Source organism: Rana temporaria, chromosome 7, assembly GCF_905171775.1.
Source record: "Rana temporaria chromosome 7, aRanTem1.1, whole genome shotgun sequence".
Classification (NCBI taxonomy): Eukaryota; Metazoa; Chordata; class Amphibia; order Anura; family Ranidae; genus Rana; species Rana temporaria.
Genome location: NC_053495.1, coordinates 100,966,711 through 100,980,098, shown reverse-complemented (window position 1 = coordinate 100,980,098; position 13,388 = coordinate 100,966,711). Strand labels below are relative to the sequence as shown.

The window sequence follows — 13,388 nt, the reverse complement described above, 5'->3', positions numbered from 1 at the left end:
TAAGCATTTTTTTAGATAGACACACAAGACCTATAACTTACGCAAGGATTCCTCCACGGGCACTGCTGTTCCTGGATCATTCTTGAATTTGACAAAAACACTTTGTTCATTCAGTGCTTTCATCTATGTTCTGTGGATAAAGCATAGTTGTCCAACAACCCCCCCCCCCTCCAGTTGGCAATCAGCTGCTGTCTGTCTCCGTTTCCTACTTCAACTGTCCATGGTTAGCTCCCATTCACTCTTATCTAATGATACATTAGCAGCTGTCATTCACACCCCCCCCCACACACACACGCACACGTTTGTGATTAGCTTCTGTTCTGCCTCCTCCCCAACTCCACCCTTTGCACCACTATCAGCTTCTACCCTCCCTCCCCAAGGATCATTTTAGGTAAAATGGTACAGTTGCCTATTCATGCCTGCACCTTTTCACATTGTTCCCTACTGCAAACTGTCAGTATATACAGTATTCATATTGTAAGATTGGGGTGATCAGACTCCAGCAGTAAATGTGTTTTCAGTGAGTACGCTGGTCGAGAACTGAATTTTTAAGGGCCTGGTAGCCCACTTTTATTTAAAAGCACAAAAAGTTCACAAATACATCAGTAGCCCTCGCAGGGGGTTCCACCATTACTGTATCTTGCATACTCAACACTTTAGCCTCCTGGCTTTCATTCTTGCCATCCGGCTGTTTCAGGCCTGTAGCCTAGGCCTAAGTTCTATTCCTCAGAACAAACAGAGTTTCCTAGAGATAAGCTCACTCCTGGCCAGCGCCTTGCTGCTCAATTACCAATGACATCTGCCTCCTGCAGACATACATACTCTAGCTGCACCCATGCAGCGTCTCTGACTCCTCTCAGAGAGATGGGAGTTCACCTGGCTCCCAGGAACAGACTTCCTGTCTGTGGGGTGGGGCTCTGAGCCATGTCAGATCAGAACTAAATAGCTGAACACACAGCTGTGCAATTAGTGCATCTTTCTCTCCAAAATATGGCATAAACCAGCAATCTTTAAGATCGCACCACCACAATTTATATATATATATATATATATATATATATATATATATATATATATATATATATATATATATATATATATATATGGATTTATCATGTTGTTTTAATCATAGTAGTAATCTTTTCAAGTTATTTAAAATATCATTTAAAAGCATGCATATATTAATGTAAATAAGATATTAACTATACAAACTGTTTATCCAAATATAAATGATAAATATGTATTTTCCTTATAAAAAAAAAATTTGTGACACATTTTGTCCAACTTACTATGCAAAGTATAACACGGTACAGGTAAAACACAAACATTTAAATTACTCTTCTGCACACAGGGTGGGAGAATAAAACTGTAGGAAAGTATGTGTTTTTCAGAGCAATGAGTTAAACTTAACTTGCTTTAGAAAAATTATATAAAAAGCAGATGTTTTGCTTTTTATAAATCAGTTTCACAGTATACAGAAGGTAAGTTTTACAAGCCTTAGTTAATGCTCTAACTTCTGTAAAGAACTTTTAAATAAGACCAAATAATGAAGGTGCAATGGTTACTGTTGTTTTTTATGTAGAGAAAGCAATTACAACTTTTCTAGCTAATAATGGTAAAAACTAAAAGAGGACACCTCAGCTTCAACATTTATTTCTTTAGACTGATTATGAAGATCAAGAAGTTAATCCAACAAATATTTTATTTGGTTGTGAAAATCCATCATGTGCCCAAAGGACAACTCTTAATTACGACAGCTAAAACTGAAAGCACATTACAACAACCCAGCAAAACCATCAGCTTTTAGTGAGATCACTGAAAAATCTTCACGTAATAATAGTTCACTTAACAATACATACATTAATAAGGCATCTTTGCACAACATTAATAAATAAACCACATCAGTCTTAAAAAAAAAAAAAAAACCTGCTTACAGGTATAAAGAATAGACACATTGGCCCGGATTCACAGAGACTTACGCCGACGTATCTTTATATACGCCACGTAAGTCCATGGATGCGCCGTTGTATCTATGCGCCTTATTCTTGTAATAAGATACGCCTGAATTCTGGCTTCCTACGACCGACGTAAGTCTCCTACGCTGTCGTATCTTGGGTGCATATTTACGCTGGCCGCTAGGAGCGCTTCCGTTGATTTACGTGTCGAATATGTAAATTACCTAGATACGCCGATTCACGAACGTACTTGCGCCCGTCGCAGTAAGCTATGCCGTTTACGTAAGGCGTACGTCCGGCATAAAGATAACACACCTCTATAGGTGGCGCAGCCAATGCAAAGGTATGGACGACGGAACAGCCATCGGATTTTACGTCGTTTACGTAAGTCGTATGTGAATGGGGCTGGGCGTAGGTTACGTTCACGTCGTTGCCATTGAGTCGTCGTATCTTAGGGCGTAAATTTGACGTGATTCTGAGCATGCGCACGCATGCGCCGTTCGTTCGGCGCTTCATTTACATGGGGTCACGATTCATTTTAATACAACACGCCCACTACCAGCCTACTTTCAATTAGGCAGGCTTACGCCGGCCCATTTACGCTACGTAACTTAGGGAGCAAGTGCTTTGTGAATACTGTACTTGCCTCTCTATGTTACGTTGGCGTAGCGCATATGAGCTGCGCTACACCCGCTCAAAGAAACGCTGCTCTACGTGAATCTGGCCCACTGAGTTGCCTGCACATACAAATAGTAGTGTTCATATTTTCTTTACTGAATGCTGCCCCTTACTGACAAATAAATGGCAGTTTTATTTTTTATGTTTTAAGCCAAGGTTGGACAGTTGTGATGCTCACTGTGCATATTGCTATGCCCATGTTCAAGAGCACACCCCACTTACCATCAGAGTTAGTAGGCCTGGCTCATGCAAAATGTGCATTCTTAGTCACTAAACTTGGAATTCAGGGCTCCAGGAGCCAAGAACACAGCCAAGCTTGCATATGTCACCTGTCTGGCATTTTCTATCTGAGCCTGATCAACACTGCAGCCCTATCTGACTCCAAGCCCACCCTAGCACCTTGTCAAATAAATCAAGGGATGAATTCCAGCGCACTTTTATAGTTTCTTCCAACTTTTCTACTCACATATCTCCAATTTTAAGGAGCACTCAAATTGTAGTTGCCAATACAGATCTATTCACAGCTTGTACATAGTTCTCCAGTGAAGCCATGTCGGTATGTCAATTAAAACTGTATGTTTTTAATTGATTAGTGATATATGTATAATTGCAACCCAAGGGAAAGGTAAGTGAAGTAAAAAATTACAGAAACTATAACAAATACATATTTACACCTATTTTGATTACACTGCAGAGAGAGGTTGCAATAAAAATATCTTATGTGTTATAGATATTGATGAATGTACACTGGAAGAGTCTGTGTGTCGCAAAAATCAAGAGTGTAAAAATTCCATTGGTTCTTATATTTGTGTACTAAAGTGTGGAACTGGATTTACAGCTGCTCCTAATGGCCTGGAATGCCAAGGTACCGTATCTGTAAATTATTGTGCGAACACATTTTTAATAATATTATTCAATCATGTTGAACTCCATCAACACATAATTTTATATTGTTTTTTTTGACAGAATATTGGCATAATGAAAAGCAGGTATTTTTTCTTCTGTTTCTGGTTAGTAAAGTACTAATTGCAGAATAGTTTGTGTGTATACATTTAGCATTGTTTACATTTTTAAGCAAACTTGAATGTGTTGAGAAAGTATATTTTCAGTAGCAACTTTTACCATCAGAACATTCAGTTTTGAGTGTGTTTAAAAAGATTGGTCACCCTTGAATTTATTAAGGGGAAACGTAATGATCTTGTTGAGAATGCTTTAGTGATTAAAGTAATTAAAGTAATCCTGGCAGATTTATGCTCGGCCCCCCACATATGTAACACTTTTATTGCTCTGATGGCACTCTGTTACAGGAAGCTGGTAAGGCTTTACACAACTTTAACTTAATATTTGGTTGCACACCCTTTGGAAAAAATAACTGAAATCAGTCGCTTCCTATAATCATCACTAAGCTTCTTGCACCTCTCACCTGGAATTTTGGAACACTCTTCCTTTGCAAACTGCTCCAGGTCTCTCTTATTGGAAGGGCGCCTTTTCCCAACAGCAATTTTAAGATCTCTCCACAGGTGTTCAATGGGATTTATCTCTGGACTCATTGCTGGCCACTTTAGAACTCTCCAGCACTTTGTTGCCATCCATTTCTGGGTGCTTTTTGACGTATGTTTGGGGTCATTGTCCTGCTGTAAGACCAGGAGTCAAGTCCTGGGGGAAAAAGTGTGGGAACTCCCACTCAAGATCCACTCCCCCACCAAAAAAAATAAAAAATGATACGCTCATATGCATAATTACTAAAGCGCATGTTTTTTTTTTTTAAACAAGTTCTTTCTAAATCCCGCGATAACTCGCGGCAGACCTCCGCAATGTCTTCTGGGAACAATGACAAAAGCTCCCAGGAGACATTGCGGCATCGAGGAAGCGACGGAATACCCGCACACTACCCGATGAATCCATATACAGGAAGCAGCCAGTAACATAAAAGATTACTAAGGTTCGCCTTCCCCTGATAGTGAATCAAGCTGGGCATCGCCGCTCAGTGAAGGATTGGCTCGGGTGGCTTGGCTGCTCTAGTCCTGCAAAGGGAACTGCGTTCCTGCTGTAAAAAAAAGTGCAGGAATTCCGTTCCCACGCGTTCCCGCAGGACTTGAGTCCTGTGTAAGACCCAAGATCTCGTACGCAAACCCAGCTTTCTGACACTGGGCTCTACAGTGCGACCCAAAATCCTTTGGTAATCCTCAGATTTCATGATGCCTTACACACATTCAAGGCACCCAGTGACAGAGGCAGTAAAACAACCCCAAAACATCATTGAACCTCCACCATATTTCATTAGGTACTTTGTTTTTTTTCTTTGTAGGCCTCATTTCATTTTCGGTAAACAGTAGAATGATGTGCTTTACCAAAAAGCTCTATCTTGGTCTCATCTTGGTCTCTATCTTGGTCTCATCTGTCCACAAGACGTTACCCCAGAAGGATTTTGGCTTACTCAAGTACATTTTGGCAAATTGTAGTCTTGCTTTTTTATGTCTCTGTGTCAGCAGTGGGGTCCTCCTGGGTCTCCTGCCATAGCGTTTCATTTCATTTAAATGTCGACGGATAGTTTGCGCTGACACTGATGCTCCCTGAGCCTGCAGGACAGCTTGAATTTCTTTGAAACTTGTTTGGGGCAGCTTATCCACCATCCGGACTATCCTGCGTTGCAACCTTTCATCAATTTTTCTCTTCCGTCCACGCCCAGAGAGATTAGCTACAGTGCCATGGGTTGCAAACTTCTTGATAATGTTGCGCACTATTGACAAAGGCAAATCTAGATCTCAGGAGATGGACTTGTAACCTTGAGATTGTTGATATTTTTCTACAATTTTGGTTCTCAAGTCCTCAGACAGTTCTCTTCTCCTCTTTCTGTTGTTCGTGCTTAGTGTGGCACACACAGACACACAATGCAAAGACTAAGTGAACTTCTCTACTTTTTATCTGCTTTCATGTGTGATTTTTATATGGCCCACACCTGTTACTTGCCCCAGGTGAGTTTAAAGGAGCATCACATGCTTGAAACAATCTTATTTATCCACAATTTTTAAAGGGTGCCAAGAATTTTGACCAGACCATTTTTGGAGTTTTGTGTGACATTATGTCCAATTTTTGTTTTGTTCCAATACACACAAATGAAATAAACATGTGTATAGCAAAACGTGTGATACTGCAATACTTTTCTGTGAGAAATACTTGATTTTTTGGAAAAAATTCTGGGGTGCCAACAATTTTGGCCATGACTGTGTATATATATATATATATATTTTTATATATATATATATATATATATATATATATATATATATATATACCGTGTTTCCCCGAAAATAAGCCCGGGTCTTATATTAATTTTGGCAATCAAAAACACAGTAGGGCTTATTTTCGGGGTAGGGCTTAGCATTTCACGTGCTGTCTTCTTGCCCCCTCTCCCTGCCTGTCTGGCAGGAATCCCCAGTGTGAAGTGAATCAAACTCGGTTGTAAACTCCAAGAATCCTTTCTATTACAGTAGAATATCATGAAAAAGGTGTGTGTTTCTGTGTCACATACCATCTTACAGCGCCACTCGGCGCTTCCATAGATGGCTGGAGCTCTCTCCCACGATCCAAGCATTGCAGAGGGAGGGGGGCAGACATCCCCCACCAACAGGCAGGAAAATAAAACATCAGCTAAGCGCCCCTCGGCGCCTTCCATAGCCCGCTGCGATCCAGCTTTGCAGAGGGAGGGGGGCCTGAGATCCCTGCTGACAAGCAGGAGAAGAAAACATCATCTGAGTGCCCCTCGGCGCTTCCATAGCCCGCCAGCATTGCAGAGAGAAGGGGGCGGAGATCCCCCCCCCCCCGCTGACAAGCAGGAGAAAGAGATCAGCTGAGTGCTCCTCTTCACTTTCATAGCCTGCGGCGATCCGAGCATTGCAGAGGGAGGGAGGGTGTGATCCCCTGCTGACAGGAAAGGGAAGAGGAGGAGATAAGCTGAACGCTGAGTGTCACTGTATACCGAAGGTATTTGACTACAGATTAGATTACAGAAACACACGCTAGGGCTTATTTTCGGGGTAGGGCTTATATTGCAGCCCTCCATGAAAATTGGGGTAGGTCTTATTTTCGGGGTAGGTCTTACTTTCGGGGAAACACGGTATATATATATATATATATATATATATATATATATATATATATATATATATATATATATACTGTAAAAACAGCAGGTGAAAAAAGTATTAAACATGTCACCATATTTTGAGGTAAATCTTTTTCTAAAGGTGCTATTGACATGATATGTTCACCACATGTCGGTAGCAACCCATGCAAACCGTACATACAATGAAACCAAAACAAATATGTTAAGTTATGGCTAATAAAATGGAATGACACAAGTTAAGAGTACTGAACACATGAAGAAAGGGAGGTGCAAAAGGCATGGAAAGCCAAGATACAAGCTGAAATCTATCAGTAAATAGAAAGCAATCCTGCTCCTTGTAAGTGCAAAATTAATATCAGCTGGTGCAGTCTCAACTGATGGCCTATAAAAAGTGGTCTCGTTACCAAGGTGTCAGGCAAGAAACATTTTATGATGGGTAAAAGCAAAGAGCTCTCTCAAGACCTTCACAATCTTGTTGCAAAACATACTGATGTCATTGCTTACAGAAGGATTTCTTAACTTCTAAATGTTCCAGTGAGCACTGTTTGGGCCATAATCCAGAAGTGAAAAGAACATAATTTCACCATAAACCGGCCATGACCAGGTGCTCCTCACAACATTTCTGACAGAGGAGTGAAAATAATTATTACAAGAGTTGTCCAAGAGCCAATGACCACTTGTAGGGAACTTCAGAAATACCTGGAATTAGCAGGTACAATTGGTTCAAAGAAAACAATAAGTAATGCACTCAACTACCGTGGCCTGTATACACGCTCACGACACAAGACTCTATTGCTAAAGAAAAAGCCTGTTGAAGCTCATTTAAAGTTTAAATGAAATACACAAGCCTGTGAATATAGTCTGGTCAGAGTAGATCAAAATTCAACTCTTTGGATGCCATAATACACACCATGTTTGGAGGTCAAATGCCACTGCACATCACCCCAAAAACACCATACTATCTGTGAAGTTTGGAGGTGGAAACATCATGGTGTTGGGCGGTTTTTCAGCATACAGTACTGGTAAACTTCATGTCGTTGAAGGAAGGATGAATGGAAAAATGTACCAAGACATTCTTGATAAAAAATCTGCTGCCATCTACCAGGATGATGAAGATGAAACAAGGGTGGATATTTCAGCAAGACAATGATTCCAAATACAAAGCCAAGGGAACTCTCTATTGGTTTCAAAGAAAGAAAATAAAGCTGCTAGAATGGCGCACAGCCAATCACCTGACTTAAATCCAACAGAAAATCTATGGAAAGAACTAAAGATCAGACTTCATAGAAGAGGCTCACAAAGCCTTCAAGATTTGAAAAGTGCTTGTGTGGAATAGGGCAAAATTACACCTGAGCAATGCATACGACTAGTTTCTCCATAGAGAAGGCATCTGAAAATGTCATTACCAACAAAGGATTTTGTTTTGTTTTGTTTTGGTTTCCTTGTATGTATGGATTGCATGGGTTGTTACCGACATGTGTTGAAAATTTCAAGTCAGTAGCACCTTCAGAAATATATTTATCTAGAAAAATGGTGATGTATTTAATACTTATTTTACTATATATATATATATATATATATATATATATATATATATATATATATATATATATATATATATATATATATATATATATATATATATATATATATATGTGTGTGTGTATACAATATACACTGTGTATATATATTAATATTAATGTATGTTAACTATTTCATTAAAGTACAGGGCTAACCTTGTAGGGGTTTCCCCCACCCCAGTCACTTCATAATTACATTAGACCTTGGTGCAATGTGGTACCACTGTACATTGCTTGGCTCCTAAATGCAAAAAGCAATTCTTACAATTGATTTTTTAATTATGAGTGTAATTATTTATTTAATATTTATTATCTATTGGCCTCAGCACAATGCAATGTGTTGGATTGAGTCACACCACACTGCTGAAAAAAAGTACTGCCTGCTGCAGTGTGGCAGTGTGAACTGTCCCAACAGGGAACAAGGCTTTTTGCCTTGTCTTGCTGCACCCGGTATGAATGGGCCCTGACATATAGTGGTAATATAATTCTCCATTATAGTAACAGAATAAGCGCTGTTATAACATTAGAAGCAGAACAGTTAAAATATTGGAAGCAAAAATGTTGTATGTCAGCAGCAGCTGATTAGTGATACCCACCAATATTAACCACTTGCCCACCAGGTAAATTCTGGCACTTCTCTCCTTCATGTGAAAATCACAATTTTTTTGCTAGAAAATTAATCAGAACCCCCAAACATTATATATATTTTTTTAGCAGACATCCTAGGGAATAAAATGGCAGTCATTGCAATACTTTTTGTCACACCGTATTTGCGCAGCGGTCTTACAAGCGCACTTTTTTTGGATAAAAATCACTTTTTTGAATTAAAAAATAAGACAACAATACATTTTGCCCAATTTTTTTATATATTGTGAAAGATAATGTTACGCCGAGTAAAATGATACCCAACATGTCACGCTTAAAAATTGCGCCCGCTCGTGGCATGGCGTCAAACTTTTACCCTTAAAAATCTCGATAGGCGACGTTTAAAAAATTCTACAGGTTGCATTTTTTGAGTTGCAGAGTAGGTCTAGGGCTAGAATTATTGCTCTCACTCTAACGATCGCGGCGATACCTCACTTGTGTGGTTTGAATACCGTTTTCATATGCGGGCGCTACTCGCGTATGCGTTTGCTTCTGCGCGCGAGCTCGTCGGGACGGGGCGCTTTAAAAAAATTTTTTTTGGTTTTCTTATTTATTTTTATTTAGTTTTATAATTTTTTACACTGAAAAAAAAAAAAAAAAAAATTGATCACTTTTATTCCTATTACAAGGAATGTAAACATCCCTTGTAATAGAAAAAAGCATGACAGGTCCTCTTAAATATGAGATCTGGGGTCAAAAAGACCTCAGATCTCATAATTAGACTTAAATGCAAAAAAAAAAATAAAAAAAAAAAAATGTCATTTTTTCAAATGACAAAAAAAAAAATGTTTCTTTAAGAGGCTGGGCGGGACTGACGTTTTGACGTCACTTCCGCCCAGCAGAGCTATGAGGACGGGTGAAGGAGATTTCTCCTTCAGTCCCGTCCCCGCTCAGCTGCCGGACACATCCGATCCCCTCCGCCGCTACCGACGGCTCCGGTAAGCGGCGGAGGGCGCGGGAGAGCGGCGGGAGGGGGGGGCGCCACCGATAACGGCGATCTTGCGGCGAATCCGCCGCGGAGACCACCGTTATCGTGTACACCACCGCCCCCTGAAAAGATGAATGTCTCGGTTGTGGCAGCAGCTGCTGCCGTTATCGAGATATTCAACTTTAAAAAGGAGGACGTCTTTTTGACATGGGGCGGTGGTCAAGAGGTTAAATTCATAACTTAAGCTGGTAGAATCAGATGACAGTTGGTATAGTGGAATATTCTAAAAAGGTGTCCTATACAGCAGAGGGAGATATGTTATGCCTCGTACACACGACCGAACATGTCCGCTGAAACTGGTCCGCGGACCAGTTTACGCGGACATGTCCGACCGTGTGTACGGCCTAGCGGACAGGTTTCCTGGCCTAGCGGACAGGTTTCCAGTGGACAAAAGTTTCTTAGCATGCTAAGAAACTTGTCCGCTGGAAAGCTGTCCGTCGGACATGTCCAATGGTTAGTACGACTCATCGGACATGTCCGCTGGTTATGACGTATAACCAGTGGCCCGAAATCCCGCTCATGCGTCAAATTGATTTGACGCATGCGTGGAAGCATTGAACATCCGTGTTAGAGAACATCGGTGTCTTCTACGTCACCGCGTTCTCTGTCCGCGGGGATTTTGGTCTGATGGTGTGTACACACATCAGACCAAAACCTCCCAGCAGACATGTCCGATGAAAACGATCCGCGGACTGTTTTCATCGGACATGTCTGGTCGTGTGTACAAGGCCTCAGAGTATTTGGTGAATTGGGTGCACTGGTGTGGGCCTTGCTACCTTCTCAAGCTGGTGTTGCTTTACTAACTCAGTTTGGGAAGTCTGCAGAAATGGCATTCTTAAAGCGGGGGTTCACCCTAAAAACATTTTTTTTCTAACATGCCATCTAGCATACTAGCGCGAGCTACAGTATGCCTTTATTTTATTTTTTGGCGCCGTACTCACTGTTTAATCTTGTAGTTAAGTTTCAGTCTAGTAGGCGTTCCTATGCAAAGGGGAACATGATTGACGGCCGGCTATGGCGCGTCACGCTTCAGGGAAATAGCCGAAATAGGACTTGGCTCTTCACGGCACCTACGCAGTCAGCTCCTAGTCTGTGCGCAGGCACCGCAAAGCGCCGTGAAGAGCCGAGTCCTACTCGGGAAGCGTGACGTGCCATAGCTGGCCGTCAATCATTGTCCCCTCTGCATAGGAACGCCCATTCCCCACGGAGAGTCTGAAACTTATCTCCGGGATTAAACAGTGAGTACGGCGCGAAAAATAAATAAATAAAGGTATACTGTAGCTCACGCTACTATGCTGGATTTCATGGTAGAAACTTGCATTTTAGGGTGAACCACCGCTTTAAGGCACTAAAAACAAAAACAAAAAAACAGACATTTCGTATGTCTATAAAATTTGTTTCCAAATAGCAGTTAAGAGTAGAGATATAAGGTGATGTTTATTTTTTAGTCACTATTTCCTTTTCTTTTTATCCCTTCATCTATGCCATGCTCTGTTATAACTGCATGAGTTACCTTCATGATGTCATCAGTGTGTCTGGTAGTCTGATTTTCATCTAAGCCATACAGTCAGAACTATGGTATCACAAGTAGTGAAGCAAACTGTTTGCTTTATGGTGCTGACACTAACTGCAGATGGCTGTCTGTGTGGAGGAAGACTGTTTCCAACACAAGCCCAGTTTTACTCATATGCTGTGTCTGAAATTGACACTTGCTGCGCAAGACATATTTAATCTCTTTAAAGCCTGCTGTTTCATTTGTAATGTTTGGTTATGTTGGCTGACAACTACCAGGTTAAAGCTGAAGCTGAAAGTAAGTTGCTCAACTACTATATTTTTATGTCATTCCCATGTTAACTCTTTACTTTTTACTGCCTACAATTTCTGTTCAAGAATTTTCTCCTGTCTGGCTACAGAGTGCATCCAGCACTGGTCTATGTGAAGGATTCAAGAAAACATGCTCAATCTACTGTGACTTGTAAATGTAATGTTGCCCAGATGAGAGGTGTGCAGTGTGCCAATGGCTACACTAATCAATGGAGTCTTCTGCACACAGTGGCCACAGATATGACTTTACTGATACAAATGGGCTGCCAGTAGGAGTAACTGCAAATGTCTTGGAATTCCATGCAAATTCCAAGACATTTGCAGTTACTTCATACAATTCAACACATAATTAGGCAAAAGAAATATAACTGTAACTGAAGCTGTAACTGTTGCAGGTGTGCCTCTGCAGAGACAACCTATTTCGTACCTGGTCTTCATGCCTGTCTCAAATTCTCTTGCCCTGCACAAAAAAATAATTTCTCTCCTGAAATTTCTGTCAGTTCATCAGTTCTATCTGACAGGACACACTCTGGCCATGTGCTTAGGAGCTTTCCTTGTTGGTTTATTATGAGAAGAGCAGCTGTGCACTTCCTCTAATGTCATATCCAGGAAACCAAAGTAAACTTGTTCACTGTAATTGGAATTGCCCGAGCAAAGACCCCATGCAGTCGCCGGGATTCAGAAAGGACTTACGACGGCGTATCTCCAGATACGCCATCGTAAGTCCAAATGTGCGCCGTCGTATCTTTCTGCGTATTCTGGAAATGAGATACGCCTGAATTTGGCCAAGATACGACCGACGTAAGTCTACTACGCCATCGTATCTTGGGTGCATATTTACGCTGGCCGCAAGGGGCGCTTCCGTAGATTTACGCGTCGAATATGCAAATGACCTAGATACGCCGATTCACGAACGTACTTGCGCCCGTCGTATTAAGCTACGCCGTTTACGTAAGGCGTACGTCCGGCATAAGTTTACCCCTCATAAAGCAGGGGTAAGTCATGTTAAGGTATGGGCGCGGGAACAGCGTCGTATTTTACGTAGTTTGCATAAGTCGTACGTGAATGGGGCTGGGCGTAGGTTACGTTCACGTCAAAAGCATTAAGCCGACGTATCTTAGGGAGTATTTGCGACTCGATTCTGAGCATGCACGCGCATGCGCCGTTCGTTCGGCCATGCATTTACATGGGGTCACGGTTAATTTAAATACAACACACCCACAACCTTGCTACTTTGAATTAGGCGGGCTTACGCCGGCCATTTTACGTTACGCCGGCGTAAGAAAGGGAGCAAGTGGTTTGTGAATACAGTACGAGCCACTCTATGTTACGTCGGCGTAGCGCATATCAGATGCGCTACACCGCTCTAAAGATACGCCAATCTCTCTGAATCCCGGCCATAGACTCTAATGCTAGGCTCCATTTCTCATGACCTTGCTTCTGAATTTCAGCTTCAGATTATGATTTCTGTTGACAATTTAGCTTTTACCTGACTATGATTCTTTTCTGCTGCCTGCCCTGACCTTCTGTTGCCGCTTAGCCCATTCCGTTGCTTGTCTTTGATCATGATATTGCTTCTCAGTTCTGTACTT

General features: G+C 41.3%; 1 protein-coding gene across 2 annotated transcripts in view; it reads left to right on the top strand.

Annotated features, from left to right (window-relative positions):
- Positions 1–13,388, top strand: part of HMCN1 (hemicentin 1) — a 384,153-nt gene that overhangs the window by 349,396 nt on the left and 21,369 nt on the right. For both annotated transcript variants that reach the window (XM_040359793.1, XM_040359792.1), the window contains one exon: positions 3,364–3,498. In XM_040359793.1, coding sequence (XP_040215727.1) covers positions 3,364–3,498 — 135 coding nt within the window. The remainder of the gene's footprint in view (positions 1–3,363; positions 3,499–13,388) is intronic.